We start from the raw sequence: 22,568 nt of genomic DNA, 5'->3' as shown, positions 1-22,568 counted from the left end.
AGCCCTCTGTGGAGATAGAGGCGGTTAGGGACTATTTAGAAAAGCTGGACGTGCACAAGTCCATGGGGCCGGACGAGTTGCATCCGAGAGTGCTGAAGGAATTGGCGGCTGTGATTGCAGAGCCACTGGCCATTATCTTTGAAAACTCGTGGCGAACCGGGGAAGTCCCGGATGACTGGAAAAAGGCTAATGTAGTGCCAATCTTTAAAAAAGGGAAGAAGGAAGATCCTGGGAACTACAGGCCAGTCAGCCTCACCTCAGTCCCTGGAAAAATCATGGAGCAGGTCCTCAAAGAATCAATCCTGAAGCACTTGCATGAGAGGAAAGTGATCAGGAACAGCCAGCATGGATTCACCAAGGGAAGGTCATGCCTGACTAATCTAATCGCCTTTTATGATGAGATTACTGGTTCTGTGGATGAAGGGAAAGCAGTGGATGTATTGTTTCTTGACTTTAGCAAAGCTTTTGACACGGTCTCCCATAGTATTCTTGTCAGCAAGTTAAGGAAGTATGGGCTGGATGAATGCACTATAAGGTGGGTAGAAAGCTGGCTAAATTGTCGGGCTCAACGGGTAGTGATCAATGGCTCCATGTCTAGTTGGCAGCCGGTATCAAGTGGAGTGCCCCAGGGGTCGGTCCTGGGGCCGGTTTTATTCAATATCTTCATAAATGATCTGGAGGATGGTGTGGATTGCACTCTCAGCAAATTTGCGGATGATACTAAACTGGGAGGAGTGGTAGATACGCTGGAGGGGAGGGATAGGATACAGAAGGACCTAGACAAATTGGAGGATTGGGCCAAAAGGAATCTGATGAGGTTCAATAAGGATAAGTGCAGGGTCCTGCACTTAGGACGGAAGAACCCAATGCACAGCTACAGACTAGGGACCGAATGGCTAGGCAGCAGTTCTGCAGAAAAGGACCTAGGGGTGACAGTGGACGAGAAGCTGGATATGAGTCAGCAGTGTGCCCTTGTTGCCAAGAAGGCCAATGGCATTTTGGGATGTATAAGTAGGGGCATAGCGAGCAGATCGAGGGACGTGATCGTTCCCCTCTATTCGACATTGGTGAGGCCTCATCTGGAGTACTGTGTCCAGTTTTGGGCCCCACACTTCAAGAAGGATGTGGATAAATTGGAGAGAGTCCAGCGAAGGGGAACAAAAATGATTAGGGGACTGGAACACATGAGTTATGAGGAGAGGCTGAGGGAGCTGGGATTGTTTAGCCTGCAGAAGAGAAGAATGAGGGGGGATTTGATAGCTGCTTTCAACTACCTGAAAGGGGGTTCCAAAGAGGATGGCTCTAGACTGTTCTCAATGGTAGCAGATGACAGAACGAGGAGTAATGGTCTCAAGTTGCAGTGGGGGAGGTTTAGATTGGATATTAGGAAAAACTTTTTCACTAAGAGGGTGGTGAAACACTGGAATGCGTTACCTAGGGAGGTGGTAGAATCTCCTTCCTTAGAGGTTTTTAAGGTCAGGCTTGACAAAGCCCTGGCTGGGATGATTTAACTGGGAATTGGTCCTGCTTTGAGCAGGGGGTTGGACTAGATGACCTTCTGGGGTCCCTTCCAACCCTGATATTCTATGATTCTATGATTCTATGAAAGTTCATAAAGGGGATATTAAACTAAGGGCTGGGGGAATGGCAATAGGTGAGAAGAAACAAATGGTTTGGACAGAGCCATCCTTTAGGGGAGGATCTCTTAACAGGGATTCTCTATTTCCTAGTAAAGAGGAGAGGATAGAAGTTCATAAAGTACAGGTAGTAGCTGAAGAGAAACTGTCAAATGAAAGAGTCCTATTTAATTATATCAGATGAAGGCAGACAACTAAATATTGACAATATTTATAAGTTCTTGTATACAGATGCAGAAAAGCTAAATTCTCAAATGAGTATACTTAAATGCCTGGTTTTAAATGAGGATATTGATATAATAGGCATTACTGAACTTGGGATGATGATAATCAATGGGACATGGTAATATCACAATACAAAATATATAGGAATGACAGAATAGGTTGTGCTTGTGGTTTTACCCCCACAATCTAGGGCACCCAACCTCTACCCTACTGAGGGCTCGGGGTGTAAGACACCTATTCTTACCCACGGGGCTCAGGAAGAAACCTGGTCAATTTAAGTGCCTGCCCTTTCCCTCAGGGCTCTACAGGTCTACAGAACCTTTTCCTAGTGAAAGTGTCTTACAAAGCTGTGCTCTAAATGTCTATTTGTTACAAACACACACACAACACAAATACCAAGAAAATCTCTAATGCTCACCACTCCCACTATACAGACAAATTTCAGCCAGTGGCCAGTCAGGCTCCACTCATCTGGGGATTCCCAGTGCCCATACACGGCACAGTCGTGTAGTGGGTACGATGTTTTGCAGCTTGTTGTACTGCAGTCCGAGGTTGATTCCTAAGGAACATTTTTCAATTACATTACAGTAAAACTAGCTACTGCCTTCAAATTTACTAAACATATCACATTATCCTACACTCCTGAATAAGAGATTTTAACCAATTACACACTGTTCTCAGTCCTGACCACGTTTTTTTACATTGTATCTTTCACGCCCGAATTGTAACTTAGTTGTGACCTTCTCTATTTGTGCAGATAGTCAGCATAAAAATGATGGTCAGAGCTTATCTTAACATTTGTTGAGCCTCTTTCTGTATCCTTCCTAATTTCACAGCACCTGGGCGTCTCTACTTTACAACCTGGTGGTTGTAACTCTCGTTAGGGACATTCATAGATTCATAGATATTTAGGTCAGAAGGGACCATTATGATCATCTAGTCTGACCTCCTGCACAATGCAGGCCACAGAATTTCACCCACCACTCCTAAAAAAGACCTCACACCTATATCTATGCTATTGAAGTCCTCAAATTGTAGTTTGAAGACCTCAAGGAGCAGAGAATCCTCCAGCAAGTGACCCGTGCCCCATGCTACAGAGGAAGGCGAAAAACCTCCAGGGCCTTCCAATCTGCCCTGGAGGAAAATTCCTTCCCGACCCCAAATATGGCGATCAGCTAAACCCTGAGCATATGGGCAAGATTCATCAGCCAGATACTACAGAAAATTCTTTCCCGGGTAACTTGGATCTTACCCCATCTAAAAACCCATCACAGGCCATTGGGCCTATTTACCATGAATATTTAATTACCAAAACCATGTTATCCCATCATACCATCTCCTCCATAAACTTATCGAGTTTAATCTTAAAGCAAGATAGATCTTTTGCCCCCACTACTTCCCTCGGAAGGCTATTCCAAAACTTCACTCCTCTGATGGTTAGAAACCTTCGTCTAATTTCTAATCTAAATTTCCTAGTGGCCAGTTTATATCCATTCCTGAGGTGGGGGTGCTTTATCAGCAGCAGAACATTCTTTTTTTCAATTTTAATGGTAAACTCCCTGAGTTTCACCCAAGGCTGGTTTAATACAGGGGCGAGAGGGTTATCAGCTCTCAGGTCAACAATGGGTAGTTGGCACTATATGTGAAAGAAAGCGTAGAGTCAAATATAGTAAAAAAAAAAATAAAATTGAATGAATCAAACTGTGCCATAGAATCTCTACTGATTATTCCACACTTGAATAATTTGAATATAGCAGTAGGAATATGCCATTGACCATCTAACCAGGATGGTGATGGTGATTATGAAACGCTCAGGGAGATTAGAGAGGCTATAAAAATAGAGAACTCCATAATTGGGGAGTTCAACTATCCCCATATTTACTAGGTAAATGTCCCCTCAGGACGGGATGCAGAGATAAAGTTTTTAGAAACCATTAATGGCTGGATCAGCTAGTCCTGAAACCCACAAGGGGAGAGGCAAGTCTTGATTTAGTCCTAAATGGCACACAGTATCTGGTCCAAGAGGTGAATGCAGCTGAACCACTTGGTAATTGAGACCATAATGTAATTAAATGTAACGTCCTTGTGAGGGGGCAGATACCAAAGAAGCCCACTACAGTAGCATTTAACTTCAGAAAGGGGAGCTATACCAAATTGAGAGAGCTGGTTACATAGAAATTAAAAGGAACACTCACAAAAGTGAAATACCTGCAAGCTGCATGGAAACTTTTAAAAAACTCCATAATAGAGGATCAAAATACATGTGTATCCCAAAAGGGGGAAAAAACAGTAGGAGGATAAAAAAATACCACCATGGCTAAGGCAGTTAAAAGCAAAAATGGCATCCTTGAAAAATTGGAAGTCAAACCCTACTGAGGAAAATAGAAAAGAGCATAAACTCGGCAAATCAAGTGTAAAAGTATAATTGGGCAGGCCAAAAAAAGAATTAGAGCAACTAGCAAAAGTCATTGAAACGAACACCAATTTTTTGAAGCACAGCAGAAGTAGGAAGCCTGCCAGACAATCAGTGGGCCTGCTGGATGATTGAGGTGCTAAACAAGCACACAAGGAAGCCAAGGCTATTGCAGCATAGCTGAATGAATCATTTGCATCAGTCTTCACTGCAGAGGATGTGAGGGACTTTCCTACACCTGAGCCATTCTTTTTAACTGGCAAATCTGAGGAAAAGTCCCAGATTGAAGTGCTGATAGAGGAGGTTTTGGAACAAATTGGTAATTTAAACATTAATAAGTCACCAGGACTGGATGGTATTGACCTAATAATACTGGAGGGGCTCGGATATGAAAAGTTCAGAACTACTGAACTCGGCCTCTGTACCAGATAACTAGGGGCAGCTAATGAAAACTATTTTTTTTTAAAAATCTGCAGAGGCAATCCTGGTAATTAGTGACCAGTAAGCCTAACTTTAATACCAGGCACATTTTTGAAACTATAGTAAATAATAGAATTATCAGACACAAAGGTGAGCATGATTTGTTGGGGAGGAGTCAACATGTCTTTTGGAAAGGGAAATCATACCTCACCAATCTATTAGCATTCCCTGAGGGGGTCAACAGATGTGTGGACAAGGGTGATCCAGTGGCTATAGTGTACTTGGAATTTCATAGAATCATAGAATATTAGGGTTGGAAGGGACCTCAGGAGGTCATCTAGTCCAACCCCCTGCTCAAAAGCAGGACCAATCCCCAATTAAATCATCCCAGCCAGGGCTTTTCAGACATCCTTTGACAAGGTCCTTCACCAAAGGCTCTTGAGAAAAGTAAGCAGTCATGGGATAGGAGAGAAGGTCCTCTCATGGATCAGTAACTGATTAAAAGACAGGAAACACAGGGTAGGAATAAATGGTCTGTTTTCACATTGGAGGGAGGTAAATCGTGGGGTCCCCCAGGGATCTATACTAGGGCCATTGTTGTTCAATGTATTCATAAATGAAGTAGAAACATGGGGAAATGCGGTGGCAAAATTTGAAGGTGATGCAAAATTACTCCAGATAGTTAAGTCTAAAGCAAACTGAAGAGTTACAAAGGGCACTACAAAATTGGGTGACTGGGCAGCAAAGTACCAGAGGAAATTTAATATTGATAAATGCAAAGTAATGCACGTTGAAAAACATAATCCCAACTATAGATACAAAAGTATGGTGTCTAAATTAGCTATTACCACTCAAGAAAGAAATCTTGAATTCATTGTGGATAGTTCTCTGAAAACATCCACTCAGTGTGCAGTGGCAGTCAAAATACATAACAGAACATTAGGAACTGTTCAGGAAGTGATAAGTAGTAAGCCAGAAAATATCATAATGCCACTATATAAATACATGATATGCCACACCTTAAATACTGTATGCTGTTCTGGTCAGCCCATGTCAAAAAAGATATATTAGAATTGGAAAAGGTGCAGAGAAGGACAACAAAAATGATTAGGGGTATGGAAAAGCGCCCCTATCAGGACTATAAAGTCATGAATGGTGTGGAGAAAGTGCATAAGGAAGTGTTATTAACCCCTTCACATAACGCAAGAACCAGGAGTCACCCGATGAAATTAATAAGCAGCAGATAGGGTGCTAAAGGATCTCAATGGGTTTAGCCCTGGTGGGAAGGGTCGGGTCTGCGCTGCAATAAAGTGACTGAGTGTTTTGCCATAGGAGAGCCGAGAACATTTCTCTGCAGGGAAAGAGCCTGGGGGAATGTGCTGTGAAATTCACTAAAGCTGGTTATGAAATCTCTTCAGTCCCCCTTCTCACCCTGATGGGCTGCAGAACAACATCCACATTTCACTCCGGATGGGCCCAGCCTCCTAGGGGACGGGGAAGGAAAATGGTTGCCGTGGAGCTGGCTCAGGTAGGGATTATCAGGGAGTTGCTGATGGGTTCCCTCTGCACTGACAGGGGCAGTAAACCCATAGCTTCTGGGAAGTTTAGTCTGGAGGTGGGAGGGGGCACGAAATCCACAGGCTGGAGAAAAGCATGGGGACAGGGTGTGACAAACCTGCTGGAATTTGTTTAAATTGGGGCTTAGGTTCTAGGAACAGACCCATGGGGGTTGGGAGAGGAAGCTGCCCAATTTCTGGGACAGGAAACACCCCCTCAGACAGGGCTGGAGAAATTACCAGCCTGCCACTGCTGCAGCCTGAACCTACTGACCAGAGGCTGCAGAGAGGTATGAAGGGGCTTAGGGGAGATGCCCCATCCTCTCACTTCAGCTGATGGCAATGAGGAGGGTTACTTTGGATTCCCCGCAGGGAGCTGTCCCTGGACACTGCTGGGGGCTCCGTGTCCTATATCAGCCTATGAGGAAAGACAGTATCCTCCCGCAGCAGAGAGAGGGGAGGGACAAGGGCTCTCTTTCTCCCTTTACCCTGATGCATACTGGCTGCTCTGAGCAGGGGGAGGATTGGACTCTGCTGACTGTGTGCATCTCAGAGCTTCCATCTGATGGACCCTGCGCCCCTGTGAATCGTGGGGCTGTCAGTGGGCAGTAAGTACTGAGTGTTGGACTCTTGCTCTTACAGGAGCCAGTGACCTTTGAGGAGGTGGCTGTGTATTTCACCAGGGAAGAGTGGGCTCAGCTGGACCCCGCTCAGAGAGACCTATACTGGGATGTCATGCAGGAGAACTGTGAGAATGTGACTTTGCTGGGTAAGGATTTCTGTCCCCTCCGTTATTAGAAGGGGAAATGAAGAGCTGAGGTTCACATCACTCCACAGTGGAACTTCAACTCTTCCCTGTTTCAGCAACACCCCAACATGCCAGTGACACACATACTAGCACTCCCCCTCCCCGCTAGAGAACGCTTTGGGAACAGAGCACAGGAGCAGGATAACACAAAGTCTAAGGTCTTTTCTTTGCTAAGGCAAAACTTGGGTTTAGGTCTAGCATAAAGAACAGAAGTTACCTACGCCTGGCCACTCAAACACTGAGCCTACCTCACACAAACCAGCTCAGACTTGCAAAATGTTACCACCCCTTTACAGGAGATAATGCTGCCGGCTTCTTACTTACAGTGTCACCTGAAAGTGCGAACAGGCGTTCATGTGGCACTTCTGTAGCTGGCGTTGCAAGGTATTTGTGTGCCAGATATGCTAAACATTGGTATGCCCCTTCATGCTTTGGCACCATTGCAGAGGACATGCTTCCAAGCTGATGAGGGGTTCTGCTTAATAATGAGCCCTAATAGATTGGGGGGGAGGGATAGCTCAGTGGTTTGAGCATTGGCCTGCTAAACCCAGGGTTGTGAGTTCAATCCTTGAGGGGGCCATTTAGGGATCTGGGGCAAAAATTGGGGATTGGTCCTGCTTTGAGCAGGGGGTTGGACTAGATGACCTCCTGAGGTCCCTTCCAACCCTGATATTCTATGATTCTATGATACATTGCCACCCTTTGTTGTGAGACTAAGAGCTGGATCTGTGTCTCTCCTTCACCTGGAAGGGATGCACAGTTTTCATTCCCCCAGCTAAATTCCCATATCAGTATCACTATATAGAGTTTTGGACAAAGGAAACCTCGTTGCCAAGAATATTCTCTCAGAAAAATATGTTCTGATGTCCTTTCTATACATTCTCAGTTTACCTAAGAACATCAGAATGCCCTTACTGGGTCAGACCAAGGGTCCATCTAGCCCAGTATCCTGTCTTCTGACAGTGACAAGTTCCCCAGATGGAATGAACAGAACAGATCATCATGTGATCCATCCCGTTGCTCATTCCCAGCTTCCGGCAAACAGAGGCCAGGGACACCATTCCTGCCCATCCTGTCTAATATCCATTGATGGACCTATCCCCCATTAATTTATCTAGTTCTTTTTTGAACCTGTTATGGTCTTGGCCTTCACAACATCCTGTGGGAAGGAGTTCCACAGGTTGACTGTGTGTTGTAAGAAGAAATGCTTCCTTTTATTTGTTTTTAACCTATTAATTTCATTTGGTGACCTCTAGTTCTTGTTTTATGCGAAGTAGTAAACAACACTTCCTGATCTACTGTCTCTACACCAGTCATGATTTTATAGACCTCAATTATATCTCACCTTAGCCATCTCTTTTCCAAGCTGAAAAGTCCCAGATTTATAAATCTCTTCACATACAGATTTATCACGTAGCTAACTGACACAGCTATGCTGGCAAAACTAAAATGAAAATCTGCATTTGGATTTGAGTATTTTAAAATATTTTTCCTTCCAGAAATTTTGGCATCAGGGCAAATCTTCCAAAGGGGACCCCTATAAAATGCAAGAATAAAGCTCAACACAGATTATCTGAAAGCTGTCAATGGTAGGGCTCAAATTCAAATGTAGCTCAGGTTCAGCAATGGCCCCAGCATGTCCGCTAGAGACGAGCAAATACTGTGACAGCTGTTTGCAAGAAACCTTCTGCTGTTAACAGAGCCTTAATCTTCCTACACATGTGCATTTCAGTCTCTTTGATTTATCAGTTTGGCTCCTGCTGATCTGAAATTCCCGATTTTACACTTCACTTTTTCAATACTGCTTCCTCAGAGAGGTATTGGGTGCTCTGTACTAGCTGAGATAAATGCCAAGTGACTGAGATCCTTCGGGGACAATTAGAACCTCACGTTCATCCTAAGTGTGTGCAAAATGTTATGAGAGGGTGGGAATTTTCTAAAATGGTTCTTTTTTGGAGGGAGTCGGGGGAATCTCAGTAACTCCTTGCTGAAATAACACCAAATTTAAACTAAGAACCACACCCTGCATGCCGACAAAGAGTAGCAAATGTCAGGATAATATAAGAGCGCTTTTGCATTTCAGAGTGGTTCGAAGAGTCAACTTTTAAACAGAAAGTAGGGCTCACCATAATTGTGGAAGAGCTGGTGCTCTGCTATAATCATCGTACAACATTCATTATTCCAAAGCAGCTCGACTCCACCGCAGGGGTTTGGAGAAACAGGACTAAAGGTATATATACGGTGACAAAGTTCCTCTACCTTGGTCTTGTGCTTATTGGCGGATTTGCTCGCCTTGGAGCTTCACGGCAGCCCTCAGCTTAGCCGTTTTTCTGAACCCACAGTCCAGGTCGACTCCTCCTGTGTCTGACCAGGAGTTGGGAGGATTTGGGGGGAACCCGGGCCCGCCCTCTACTCCAGGTTCCAGCTCAGGGCCCTGTGGAATGCACCTGTCTAGAGTGCCTCCTGGAACAGCTGTGTGACAGCTACAACTCCCTGAGCTACTTCCCCATGGCCTCCTCCCAACACCTTCTTTATCCTCACCATAGGACCTTTTTCCTGGTGTCTGATAATGCTTGTACACCTCAGTCCTCCAACAGTCCACGTTCTCACTCTGAGCTCCTCGTGCCTCTTGCTCCCTGCTCCTCACATGCACACCACAGTCTGAAGTGAGCTCCTTTTTAAAACCCAGGTGCTCTGATTAGCCTGCCTTAATTGATTCTAGCAGCTTCTTGATTGGCTGCAGGTGTTCTAATCATCCTGTCTTAATTGTCTCGAGAAGGTTCCTGATTGTTCTGAACCTTCCCTGTTATCTTACCCAGGGAAAAGGGACCTACTTAGCCTGGGGCTAATATATCTGCCTTCTATTACTCTCCTATAGCCATCTGGCCCGACCCTGTCACATATCCCCCCCTCTGCTCAACACTATGGGGTTGGGCAACTTGGGACGTCAGGCAGTGTACTTGTCACAAGCCATCTGCATTGCCATGGTGGCTTCCAGCCCAGTGCGGTATGGTGAATTGGAAAGGTTGTAGGAACAGGAAACATCTGGTCACCCTTGCGTTCTTCTCTTTATTTAGCTGCATCCACTGGAGGGGTGCATGGTCGGTCACATGGGTAAATTGTTGTCCCAGAAGGTAATAACATAAGGTTTCCATGGCCCATTTCACAGCTAGGCGCTCTCTTTCAACCACAGCATACTTCTGCTCTCTCGGGAGGAGTTTCCTGCTAAGGTAGAGGACTGGGTGTTCTTTATCTCCAACCATCTGCGATAGGACAGCTCCCAATCCTACTTCAGATGCATCTGTTTGTAAAATGAATTCTTTGTTGAAGTCTGGGGCTGTAAGCACAGGGTTATTGCAGAGGGCTGTCCGTAGATCCATGAATGCTTTCTCTGTGGCATCTGTCCACTTCACGTCTGGACCCCGGGCTTTTATCAGGTCTGTCAGGGGACTCGCTCTGGTAGCAAAATGGGGAATAAATCATCGGTAGTACCCCACCACACCCAGGAATGCCCGGATTTGCTTTTTCTGATTCAGGCGGGGCCAATTTTGGATAGTCTCTAGTTTGTTTAGTTGGGGCTTGACCATGCCCCTTCCTACAATGTAGCCAAGGTATTTAGCCTTGGCTAGCCCTATAGCACACTTGGCTGTGTTGGCTGTGAGGCCAGCTTGTCTTAGCGTGTCCAGAACTGCTTCCACCGTTCCTAAGGTGGGTAGAAAGTTGGCTAGATTGTCGGGCTCAACGGGTAGTGATCAATGGCTCCATGTCTAGTTGGCAGCCGGTGTCAAGTGGAGTGCCCCAGGGGTTGGTCCTGGGGCCGGTTTTGTTCAGTATCTTCATAAATGATCTGGAGGATGGTGTGGATTACACTCTCAGCAAATTTGCGGATGATACTAAACTGGGAGGAGTGGTAGATACACTGGAGGGCAGAGATAGGATACAGAGAGACCGAGACAAATTGGAGGATTGGGCCAAAAGAAATCTGATGAGGTTCAATAAGGATAAGTGCAGGGTCCTGCACTTAGGACGGAAGAACCCAATGCACAGCTACAGACTAGGGACCGAATGGCTAGGCAGCAGTTCTGCGGAAATGGACCTAGGGGTGACAGTGGACGAGAAGCTGGATGTGAGTCAGCAGTGTGCCCTTGTTGCCAAGAAGGCCAATGTCATTTTGGGATGTATAAGTAGGGGTATAGCGAGCAGATCGAGGGACGTGATCGTCCCCCTCTATTCAACATTGGTGAGGCCTCATCTAGAGTACTGTGTCCAGTTTTGGGCAAGAAGGATGTGGATAAATTGGAGAGAGTCCAGCGAAGGGCAACAAAAATGTTTGGGGTCTGGAACACATGACTTCTGAGGAGAGGCTGAGGGAACTGGGATTGTTTAGTCTGCAGAAGAGAAGAATGAGGGGGGATTTGATAGCTGCTTTCAACTACCTGAGAGGTGGTTCCAGAGAGGATGGTTCTAGACTATTCTCAGTGGTAGAAGAGGACAGGAGAAGGAGTAATGGTCTCAAGTTGCAGTGGGGGAGGTTTAGGTTGTATATTAGGAAAAACTTCTTCACTAGGAGGGTGGTGAAACACTGGAATGCGTTACCTAGGGAGATGGTAGAATCTCCTTCCTTAGAAGTTTTTAAGGTCAGGCTTGACAAAGCCCTGGCTGGGATGATTTAATTGGGGATTGGTCCTGCTTTGAGCAGGGGGTTGGACTAGGTGACCTCCTAAGGTCCCTTCCAACCCTGATATTCTATGATTCTAAGTGGGTTTCCCAGTCGGGGGTGTGAATAATCACATCATCCAGGTATGCAGCTGCATAACTGGTATGGGGCCGTAGGAGCTTGTCCATAAGATGGTGGAAGGTGGCAGGTGCCCCATGCAGTCCAAAAGGAAGAACAGTATATTGAAACAGACCCTCTGGTGTAGAGAATGCCGTCTTTTCTTTCGCACCTTTGGCAAGGGGAATCTGCCAGTATCCCTTTGTTAAATCAAGGGTGGTCAAAAATCAGGCATTGCCCAGGCGGTCAACTAACTTATTGATACGGGGTATGGGGTATGCATCGAATTTGGATATCTCATTCAGCCGGCGACAGTCATTACAAAACCTAGTGGTGCCATTGGGTTTGGGCACCAACACAATTGGGCTTGACCACTGTCTGTGGGACTCTTCGATGACTCCCAGCTCCAACATCCTTTTTACGTCTGCCTTGATCTCCTCCCTTTTTGCTGCTGGGACCTGATAGGGCCTTAAAGTTACCTTTGCCCCAGGGTCTGTGATAATGTGGTGATATGCTTTGGTGGTCCGGCCTGGTTTGGTTGAAAACACGTCCTGGTATCGGTTGACCATCTCAGTTACCTCCGTCTTCTGGTTTGGTGTCAGATCAGTGGATATCCTGATCTGCTCCTGCATATTATTTCCCTGGATCGGGGTCTCTTGGGCCACTACACACGCCTCTCGTTGGTGCCAAGGCTTTAAGAGGTTAATGTGATAAATTTGTTCTTGTTTCTGGCATTCCGGCTGCCGCACCTTGTAGGTTACTTCCCCCACAGGTTCAACCACCTCATAGGGCCCCTGCCATTGGGCCAAAAGCTTGCTTTCTGCTGTGGGTACCAAAACCATCATCCAATCCCCTGGTTGGAATTATCGGACTTTTGCCTGGCAATTGAAATGGGTTCACTGGGCCTCCTGCGCCTTTTCCAAATGTTCCCGTACAATAGGGGTGACCCGGGCTACCGTTCTCGCATCTGCAACACATGGTCAATTATATTTCTCCCCTCATTGGGTTTCTCTTCCCAGATTTCTTTTGCAATATCTAGTATGCCACGGTGTTAGCCGACGGCCAAGGATGTTTGGTGAGGTGCCAGCTATGCCCGTTTATACTATCCGTGACTTTAACCGCTAGGACGCACTGTCCCTTCGCGGCGGGCAGCCCGGGCTAGGCTGACGGATGCCCCAAGGTCCTAACCACCCGTGACTTTAACTGCTAGAGCTCAGAGCTCCTTTGCAGCGGGCAGCCAGGATTGACTGACAGGTGCCCCAAGAGTTTGCCCCGTGGAGGCGGCACAACTCAACGCTAGGCTCTTAGTACTCTCACCTAATGGCCAGGCTTTAGAGCCAAAACGGCTGAGGTTCTTTAATTGTGTTGGCTGCTTTACAGTAAACCAGAGAAAACAAGTCAGGCTTATGCATAAATGGTTACCAAAATTTATTAAGCTCGATTCTAATCATGTGGTTACAAAATTGCTAGTGCCTACTTATTTAAATGTAGAGATGTTACACACACAAACAAGTTACAAAACTGAAGCCACAATCCCAAAGAAAGAAAACAAAGTATAGAGCTCTATTTCAAAATATGTGTACACTAAAGGTAGGAGATCAGGTGTGGGTGCTTCTTACCCTCCTTGCATCTCTCGATTCCAGCGGTGCCAAGCCAGGATTGGTCACTCAATTCCGCGGAAAGACGAATAAGGGACAAGGCGTAGGGACCCTCTTAGCTGCAGAAGCCTTGGGAGGCTGTCACTTATCTGACCAGCAGATAGATAGTGAAAAGCACTCAAAAATCATGGTGCTGTAGGTCCCCTACTTATACCTCTGTACTCCTTTATTCTCTTTCTCCTTTCTTATGCCAAATTGAGGCTGGTCTGTCTGGGCGATGCCAGCTTTCGCAAGAGTAGTTTACACTTGCAAAGGAGAGAAACAATAAGTTTCGACTACTGGACATTTCTTTTATCAGGGTAAATATTTTCCCACCTAGGATGTTGGTGTGTGTGCATCACGCTATTTAGTAGGGGCTAAGAGCCATGTCTGTCACAGGGCCTCTGCCTGCTGTGAGCTTAATCGTTGTATCTGTTCCCAGAGGCACATTGTAGCAGCACACCTGTGCTTTCACAGCTTCAAAGGCTGTGCTGGAATATATGTTAAGTGCCCTGTTCCTGCTTCCTCCTGTGTTTCCAGCAATGCTGGTCTGAGAGCGGGGGGCTGGCTGTCTGGCTACATTCCACCCCCTGATGCACCACACTACATCCCAGATTGCAAGGTGGCGGTGATGCCAGCACCTCTTGCCCTCCTTGGGGAAATCTAGAAATACCCAACAACCAAATTAGAGGATGAGGGTTCGCGGAATTGGGTAGGATCCCTTTTTAGCTCTAGGTATCTGATTTGTGTGGAGGAAAGAGCAGTTTGAATCAAACGCTTCATAATACGTAAAGTTACACAAAAAACAATTACAATAATTAAAATGGTTAAAACAGTATTCACAACCGAATGTAAAAACGGGGAGAGGGAGAATCCCAAGTGTTGAGCTAACCATTGCATTCATGAGGTTTGTCCATTCTCAGCCACTGCATGTAGTGGTACCAATTCAATTCCCAGTCCATTGGTTGAATCTAGCAAGGTGCACATCCAGCAATTTGTAGCACCAGCAGCTGAGGCGATGGTTTGGATTGCTCCCCGAAGAGGATGTTCTGGTATTGCCAAGGTGACTGGAGCCAACAGAAGGATCATGAGGGCTTGCAGGAACATATCTCTGGTGGGTCGTGTTCTAGCTAAAAAACTTATTTTAAAACCAAAAGCAAAAATTACACCTGCTATTATAAGTAATGGCAAATATATCAACAGTCCATAGTAGTCTCTAGTGATCAAACAGGTCGGCTGCATGGTCCATTTTGCTGACAGGTTAGCTGGCAGGTTGCTCGGAACCATGGGACCATTCCTGCAATAAATCACATGGTCAGCCAGTCTTGGATGCGATCCAAGCCTCTGTAATGGTTATTAGCCTTTTATCAGCATTTAAGGCACTCCATACACCTTTCTCTTTATAGGCGTGCAAAACGCAGGTAAAGGTTCCCAGGGCTGGGTGTTTAATCACAACAGTATCTCCGGGAGCATACTTGGAACTGTGCAGTGGTGTTCTGGCAGGGGAGATAGCTTTCCCTGTAGGGAAGAATCCCCTGCTGATTGGACTTCCTGTAGGAGTCTGTCTGTTGTTTAATCTCTGCACCACTTCGTCCAGTCTGTCTCCCCATGTGCCATCAGTAGGCTTCAAGTGATTCTTTAGCAACCCATTCCAGCGCTCGACCATGCCATTAGATTGAGGTCGATATGGAAGGTGGAAGGTCCATTGGACTCCATGGTTAAGGGTCCATTCCCTTACAAGTTTATTCTTAAAATGCGAACCATTATCTGATTGGATTTCTTGAGGCATTGGGACAATTGCTGTTAAGCGGTTTAGTCCCATAACTGTGGACAACCCTGTTGCCAATCGGGTTGGATATGCAAAACCAATCCCTGAAACAATTTCTACCCCAGTCAAGATGTATTTCCACCTCTGCCTTGTAGTGGGCAGTGGTCCGACATAGTCGACCTGCCAGGTTGCCCATAGTGTTTTTCCATCTCTTAGCCTGGCAAACCTTTGTCCTTCTGCTATATGTTTTCTAGTCTCAGCACAAATAGTGTAGGCTTGCACCAGGTCTCTAGCCTGTCTGTGGGTGATAGGCCACCCCCTGATATGTGCTTGCTGCACTAACTCATCACTTCCTGTGTGTCCTAAATTATCATGTAACCATGAATATAAGCGTTCCCATTCTACTTGTGTGGTAAAGAGCTGGGCAGCTGCATCGGCTAAATCGTTTAACTGTGCAGCTGGGGTATTATTCCTCTGATGAGCTGAGACATGTCCTATAGACAGGGGTTGTTGCAGGCCATGCTGATATAACCACTTCCAGTATTCCAGTCCCCAGACTGGTTTACCTCCTATTTCCCAGTGGTTATTTTTCCAGTTAGTGATCCACTGAGTGGCACCTGCCCATACTGCATAGGAGTCCGTATATACTGCGGTGGCTCCTGCTTCACAGGCCAGTTTAATTGCAGCCAATTCTGCAAGTTGTGCTGACCCATCAATTTCAGCAGTTAGGGGTGCTGCAGAGGGGTCTGCAGGCACTGCTGCAGCTTTTCCCTTCCATTTTCCTTTGACCAGCCTGGCACTGCCATCAGTGAACCATACTCCCTCAGGCTTAGAAGGATCAAATGGGGCAGCATCCTTAATGGGAGACTGCTGTGGAGGCAGGCGGTATTCATCAGGCATTCCTACTTTCCATAGGGATTCCTGAATCATAGTGGGGTTTTGTGCAGTGTCTGCACTCCCTACCCTGTGGTGTATGTAAAGTGCCCATCTTTGGATAGTCATCTTTTGTGCTACACCAGGTGGTAACTCTTTCCCTTCCAATATAGGTTTAATGATTGGAAGAGGAGTGTGAATTGTGATGTCCTTATCCTGAGTTAATTCCTCAGTTTCTCTCAAGGCTGTATAAGCTGCCAGAAGCACCTTCTCATAAGGCGTGTAGTTAGTCTGTGACCCTTGCCATGACTTGGAACCAAACTGAATTGGTCGTCTGGGAGCAGTGTCACTTTCTTGCCAGAGAGCATAAGACATTCCAGTGGCTCCCACAGTTAGGTACAAATGGAGTGGGGCTTCAGGATGTATGGGACCCAGAGCCTGATAGGTGTGTATCTCCCCTATCAGTTGCCTGAGAGCTTCCTCATGGGCAGGAGCCCATTCCCAGGCAGCACTTTTCTTTAACAAATTGTACAATGGTCTGGCGATAATGGCAAAGCCAGGTACATGTTTTCTCCAAAACCCCAGGGTTCCCAAAATCTGTCTCAATTGATCTTTACTTTCAGGGGAGGGTGCCTGATTTAGCTCTTGCACAGTGTCATTAGGCACAGACCTCCTACCTCCCATCCATACAGTACCTAAGAATTTTATCTCTTGGGAGGGACCTTGGCATTTCTCAGCTGGTAACTCTAAATTAAGGGCTTCTAGTGCTCCTTTGATTTGATTCATAGCCTCCTGTACCTCTTCTGGGGTTTTCCCACCTATTAAGATGTCATCAATGTATTGCACAGTTTGTACATTGGGTGACAGTATAAGGTCATCTAGGACCTTTGCCAGTGCCCCATGGCAAATAGTGGGTGAGTGTTTAAACCCTTGTGGCATTCGGGTAAAAGTGTATTGTACACCTTTCCAAGGAAAAGCAAATCTTTCCTGGTCAGCTGGTTGCAAAGGGACCATGAAGAACATGTCCTTTACATCTAATACTGCTAGCCAGGGTTTATCCCAGGTTTGTATGGTGTTTACAATACCTGTTATGCTAGGGACTGCTGCAGTTAATGGTCCAGTGTTACTGTTTAGCTTCCTATAGTCTATAGTAAGTCTCCATTTGCCATTTGGTTTCTTGATGGGCCACACAGGAGAATTAAAGCGAGAGTGGGTACGAATTAAAATTCCTCGCTGTTCCAAATCTTTGATCAGGTCAGTAACAGGGCTTATGGCCTCAGCTGGGGCATTATACTGCTTTATGTTTGTTACTGTTGAGGGCGGGAGGGCAGGCGCGCTGCTAAGTAAGTTTACAGAATAGTGGGGAGGGCTTTCCTCTTCCAGGTGGGTGGCATTAGGAACAGAACTGACTCCAAAAGCCCATCTTTCCCCATTAATCCTTCCCTTCTTTCCTCTTAAAACGTCCATGCCCAGTATGTTGGCATTGCCCAAAATCACCTCATATTTTCGGGGCTGATGGTGGGGTTGCAAGGGGATATCCAGTTTTATCTTAACTAATGGGTAAGTTATGGTACTGCCATTTACCCCTGTAACAAGTACCTGCTTTCCGCCAGTAGGTGGCGAGCCCTGAAAACTTTCTTGCTTAATCATGGACCTTTGAGCCCCTGTGTCCATTAAGAAAGGAATAATGTGTTTGTCATTTACAGTTACATGTATCCGGGGGTCTTTTGCTGTTGTTTTCTCCTCTTTGGATTTAAGCTGGTTTATTAGGAGAGGAGATTGACCCCCGCAAGCTAGTTTCCCTGCTCTGGTAACTCTTGCAGTTGCTGCAGCAATGGAGTATACCGGGTGTCTGCAGGTGGGGAAAGAGGAGAGAGCTGCAGAGGTGCACTGGGAGTAGCATGAGTTGTCTCCCAGTCAGCTCTTTTAAAGGTGGTGAATAATTTTAGCCGCTCTGTGGGCAGTCCATTTATCACATCTCTGGGATAACCTAAAGCCAGACATTGTCTCCACAACTTGGCTCTAAGCTCCTTTTCCTCCTGGGTTGGCTCTCGCTTGTTTTTATGTCCTTTAGATGGTGCCCCCTTGTTTCCCTGAAGGGAACGCATCTTAGCTTTGCCTGTCAGTGCTCTGATGTCTCCGAATTCTCTAAAGTATGACACCAGAAGGTTTAGCAGTGCCCGAAAGGTACTGTTATGTGCTGCAGCTTCTGATCTAAGGGACAGTGCCATAGCCCTGTGGTTACTCGGAACTCCCTTAAGCAGGGGTCTGAGATCATCTACATCTACCTGACCCTCCCATGGGCTTTCATAGGCTAACTCTTGAGGGTTTTGGCCAAGCATGCTAATGACAGCCACAGTTAATAGAGCTGTTTTTACCTCATCTATGTTGGTCCAGTGCATTACTGTGGGTTCATCTCGGTCTGCTGGGTAAATTCCTCTTGCCCATCGACAAGCCAGAGACCAAAGTGTTTTAGGGGTGTTCCCCTCTGAGTGTTCCAGGAATATTCCTGCACCTAAGTTAAGGCGCTCAGTTTCTTGGGCTGTCAGGCGTATATATCCACCCCCAGTGTCCCAGAGGCGGACCAGCCACTCTATTATACCTTCCTCAGGCTTTTTAGCAAAATCTCCCTGGATTGTTTTTAACTCCATGGGAGTATATTGGCGGGTGGTAATTTTGGTAAAGTGTGTTGAAGCTTTACTCCCTTTTCCCTTTTTACCTCCCTTCTTTGTTTTTGAAGAGGTGGATGGATAATTGTCATCCCCTTCTTCATCCAGCTCTGCCCCACTCAAATTTTCCTCATGTTCTTCTGATTTGTGATGTGTGACAGCTGGTCTTAATTTTTACAGAGGACCTTCCTCCTCAGAGGAGGGGGACTCATCTGCTGAATCCCAAATGTCTCCATCCCATTCCTCAGGGTCTAGCCAGAGAGCAGTCTCAACTTTAGCCCGGTTGATTCTGCGTGTTTTAGTCTCCAGCTTTTCCCTTCGTTCTATCCCTTCTTTCTCAATTAAGGGAAGTAATCTTTTCTGAAGATGTTCCATATCCCTATTCAGTGTTCTTACTCTGGTATCTAAATTCTGGCATTCCTGGCGCAGTGTGTCCCTTTCCTGTTGTAGCCTATTAAATTCTATTGCCAGACTATGATAATCCTTACAGGCAGCTTGCCAAATGTTAGTAAGCAGCCATATACAAGCACCTTTTCCTTTCCCTTTCTTCATCTTGCAGGCAGTTCTCCAGTTACAGAAATGCTGCCAGATCTCTGCTGGTTTTCCCCAATATTTCTCCAGCAGTTCTTTGCTCCACAGAGGATTTCCCCATCCCTCTTGGGTCAAACTTTTCTCTAGCTCAGGGAATTCTGTGGTGTTTATCATGACTGGTTTCATTGTGTTACTGTAGTGCAGCCTATATCACAATCCTGTTCGTGACGCCAATTTCTGTTAGCCGACGGCCAAGGATGTTTGGTGAGGTGCCAGCTATGCCCGTTTATACCATCCGTGACTTTAACCGCGAGGACGCACTGTCCCTTCGCGGCGGGCAGCCCGGCCTAGGCTGACGGATGCCCCAAGGTCCTAACCACCCGTGACTTTAACTGCTAGAGCTCAGAGCTCCTTCGCAGCGGGCAGTCAATACTGACTGACAGGTGCCCCAATGGCAGCACTAAGAGCCTCTCCACACCCGTGACTTTAACTGCTAGAGCTCAGAGCTCCTTCGCAGTGGGCAGCCAGGATTGACTGACAGGTGCCCCAAGAGTTTGCCCCCTGGAGGCGGCACAACTCAACGCTAGGCTCTTAGTACTCTCACCTAATGGCCAGGCTTTAGAGCCAAAACGGCTGAGGTTCTTTAATTGTGTTGGCTGCTTTACAGTAAACCAGAGAAAACAAGTCAGGCTTATGCATAAATGGTTACCAAAATTTATTAAGCTCGATTCTAATCATGTGGTTACAAAATTGCTAGTGCCTACTTATTTAAATGTAGAGATGTTACACACACAAACAAGTTACAAAACTGAAGCCACAATCCCAAAGAAAGAAAGCAAAGTATAGAGCTCTATTTCAAAATATGTGTACACTAAAGGTAGGAGATCAGGTGTGGGTGCTTCTTACCCTCCTTGCATCTCTCAATTCCAGCGGTGCCAAGCCAGGATCGGTCACTCAATTCCGCGGAAAGACGAATAAGGGACAAGGCGTAGGGACCCTCTTAGCTGCAGAAGCCTTGGGAGGCTGTCACTTATCTGACCAGCAGATAGATAGTGAAAAGCACTCAAAAATCATGGTGCTGTAGGTCCCCTACTTATACCTCTGTACTCCTTTATTCTCTTTCTCCTTTCTTATGCCAAATTGAGGCTGGTCTGTCTGGGCGACGCCAGCTTTCGCAAGTGTAGTTTACACTTGCAAAGGAGAGAAACAATAAGTTTCGACTACTGGACATTTCTTTTATCAGGGTAAATATTTTCCCACCTAGGATGTTGGTGTGTGTGCATCACGCTATTTAGTAGGGGCTAAGAGCCATGTCTGTCACAGGGCCTCTGCCTGCTGTGAGCTTAATCGTCGTATCTGCTCCCAGAGGCACATTGTAGCAGCACACCTGTGCTTTCACAGCTTCAAAGGCTGTGCTGGAATATATGTTAAGTGCCCTGTTCCGGCTTCCTCCTGTGTTTCCAGCAATGCTGGTCTGGCGTGGGGGGGCCTGGCTGTCTGGCTACACACGGGGGTGGCGTCCGTATAATAATTCAAAGGGGGAAAACCCAGTTGAGGCCTGAGGTACCTCCTGGATTGCAAACACAAGGTAGGGTAGTAGGGTGTCCCAATCCTTCCCGTCTCTACTTACCACTTTCCTTATCATTGCCTTGAGGGTTTGGTTAAACCTTTCTACCAGCCCATCAGTCTACGGATGATAGACTGAAGTTCTCAGGGTATGTATATGGAGCAGCGTACAGAGGTCCTTCGTTAGCTTCAACATAAATGAGGTACCTTGGTCTGTTAATATCTCCTTTGGTAGCCCCACTCAGGCAAAGATCCCCACCAACTCTTTATCTATCGTTTTAGAGGCCATGTTCCGCAGGGTAGCAAGTAGCATAATCCAGAACGACAAGTATATATTGGTGGCCCCGGGCTGTCTTCTCCAGGGGTCCCACTAGATCCATGGCTATTCGCTCGAAGGGGATCTCTATGATGGGAAGGGGTACTAATGGTGCCCTCAAGTGGGGACAGGGACTGTGCAGCTGACACTCTGGGCAGGACGCACAGTACCTCTGCACTTCTTCATGTACTCCGGGCCAGAAGAATCGTCGCAGGACCCGTGCCAGTGTCTTTTCTACCCCCAAATGCCCCCCAAAAAGATGACTATGCGCCAGACTTAATACAGCATTCTGGTGTTTCTGAGGTACTAGGATCTGCTGTACCTGCTGCCCTGTACTGGTGCAACCCGGTATAAGAGATTCTTCTTCATTATGAAGTAGGGTCCCAGTCCCTGGGTTTTCCCTTCCACAGGGACCCCATCTATTTCGGTCACCTCCTTCCTAATGTTGTCGTACCTTGGGCCTTCAGCCTGGTCCCGTCCAAAATTTCCTCTCCCGGGGCTAATCTGCCCGAGATCTAGGGGGCCAGTCTCTCTTGCCTCTACTGGTTCAGAGGCTTTAGGGTGTGGGTCAGACTCGGGTGCTTCTCCCTCCAGGGTGGCCTCCTTTTCAGCTGTTCGGGTCCGCCTACCTACGAGAGCGACCCTCTGGCTTTGGGCCAGTATTCGGGTTCCCAAGGCCTTAGCTGCCCTTCTTTCCCTTTTCGTCTTTCTACGCTTTCTGGGAGTGGAGAACAAATCTGGGGATATTTCAGAGAAGGTTGGGGGCTGACAGTCTACTGTGGATGCCTCACTACTTTCAGGGCTTCCCCCTTTCTCCAGTTCCCCTACCGGGAGTAAGTCTCCAAACCCTGGGAAGTCCCTCCCTATGAGCACTGGGTATGGGAGTTTAGGGACTACACCTGCTGCTACCTCAGTAGTGTTCCCCTGAATCTCGATTTTTTACTGGGATGGTGGGGTAATAACCAATTGTCCCATGGATGCATGTTATCCCCATACGCTTAGCCCACAGCAGCTGACTATGCTTCACGAGCTTCCCCGAGACAAGTGTGATAGCATTCCCCGAATCAATCAGTGCTGTGGTCTCTACCCCATTTAGCTTCACTGGTCTAGTGTACATACGTGGTGTTAGTGAGACCCCCACAAGGCGGATTAGGGAGCATGGGTCTGCCCAGTCCCCCAGGTTACACTGCATAGGCTCCTCGGCATTGGGACACTGTGCAGCTATGTGTCCCCACTCCTTGCAGGCGTAACGTCTGTATGGAGCCCTAGGCATTCCCCGGTCTCTTGGTTTGGGTAGTCTAACATCACGATCCTCTTCCCCCTCAGTGCTCCAACTCTTTGTGGCTACTGGTGGCCTTCAGCCCCTCTCTTTTTC

The 22,568-nt window shown here is 46.7% G+C and overlaps 1 protein-coding gene across 18 annotated transcripts in view; it reads left to right on the top strand.

Annotated features, from left to right (window-relative positions):
• LOC140899366 (uncharacterized) overlaps positions 1-22,568 on the top strand; it is a 66,952-nt gene that overhangs the window by 13,289 nt on the left and 31,095 nt on the right. For 14 of the 18 annotated variants that reach the window (XM_073314785.1, XM_073314789.1, XM_073314787.1 and 11 more), the window contains 3 exons: positions 6,114-6,223; positions 6,894-7,020; positions 9,143-9,289. The exons of 1 other annotated variant lie outside the window; for it this stretch is intronic. In XM_073314785.1, coding sequence (XP_073170886.1) covers positions 6,114-6,223; positions 6,894-7,020; positions 9,143-9,289 — 384 coding nt within the window. The remainder of the gene's footprint in view (positions 1-6,113; positions 6,224-6,893; positions 7,021-9,142; positions 9,290-22,568) is intronic. 3 more of the 18 variants (XM_073314794.1, XM_073314800.1, XM_073314795.1) reach the window with 1 other exon arrangement.

Source organism: Lepidochelys kempii, chromosome 16 (assembly GCF_965140285.1).
Source record: "Lepidochelys kempii isolate rLepKem1 chromosome 16, rLepKem1.hap1, whole genome shotgun sequence".
Taxonomy (NCBI): Eukaryota; Metazoa; Chordata; order Testudines; family Cheloniidae; genus Lepidochelys; species Lepidochelys kempii.
This window is presented reverse-complemented; position numbering and strand designations above follow the sequence as displayed.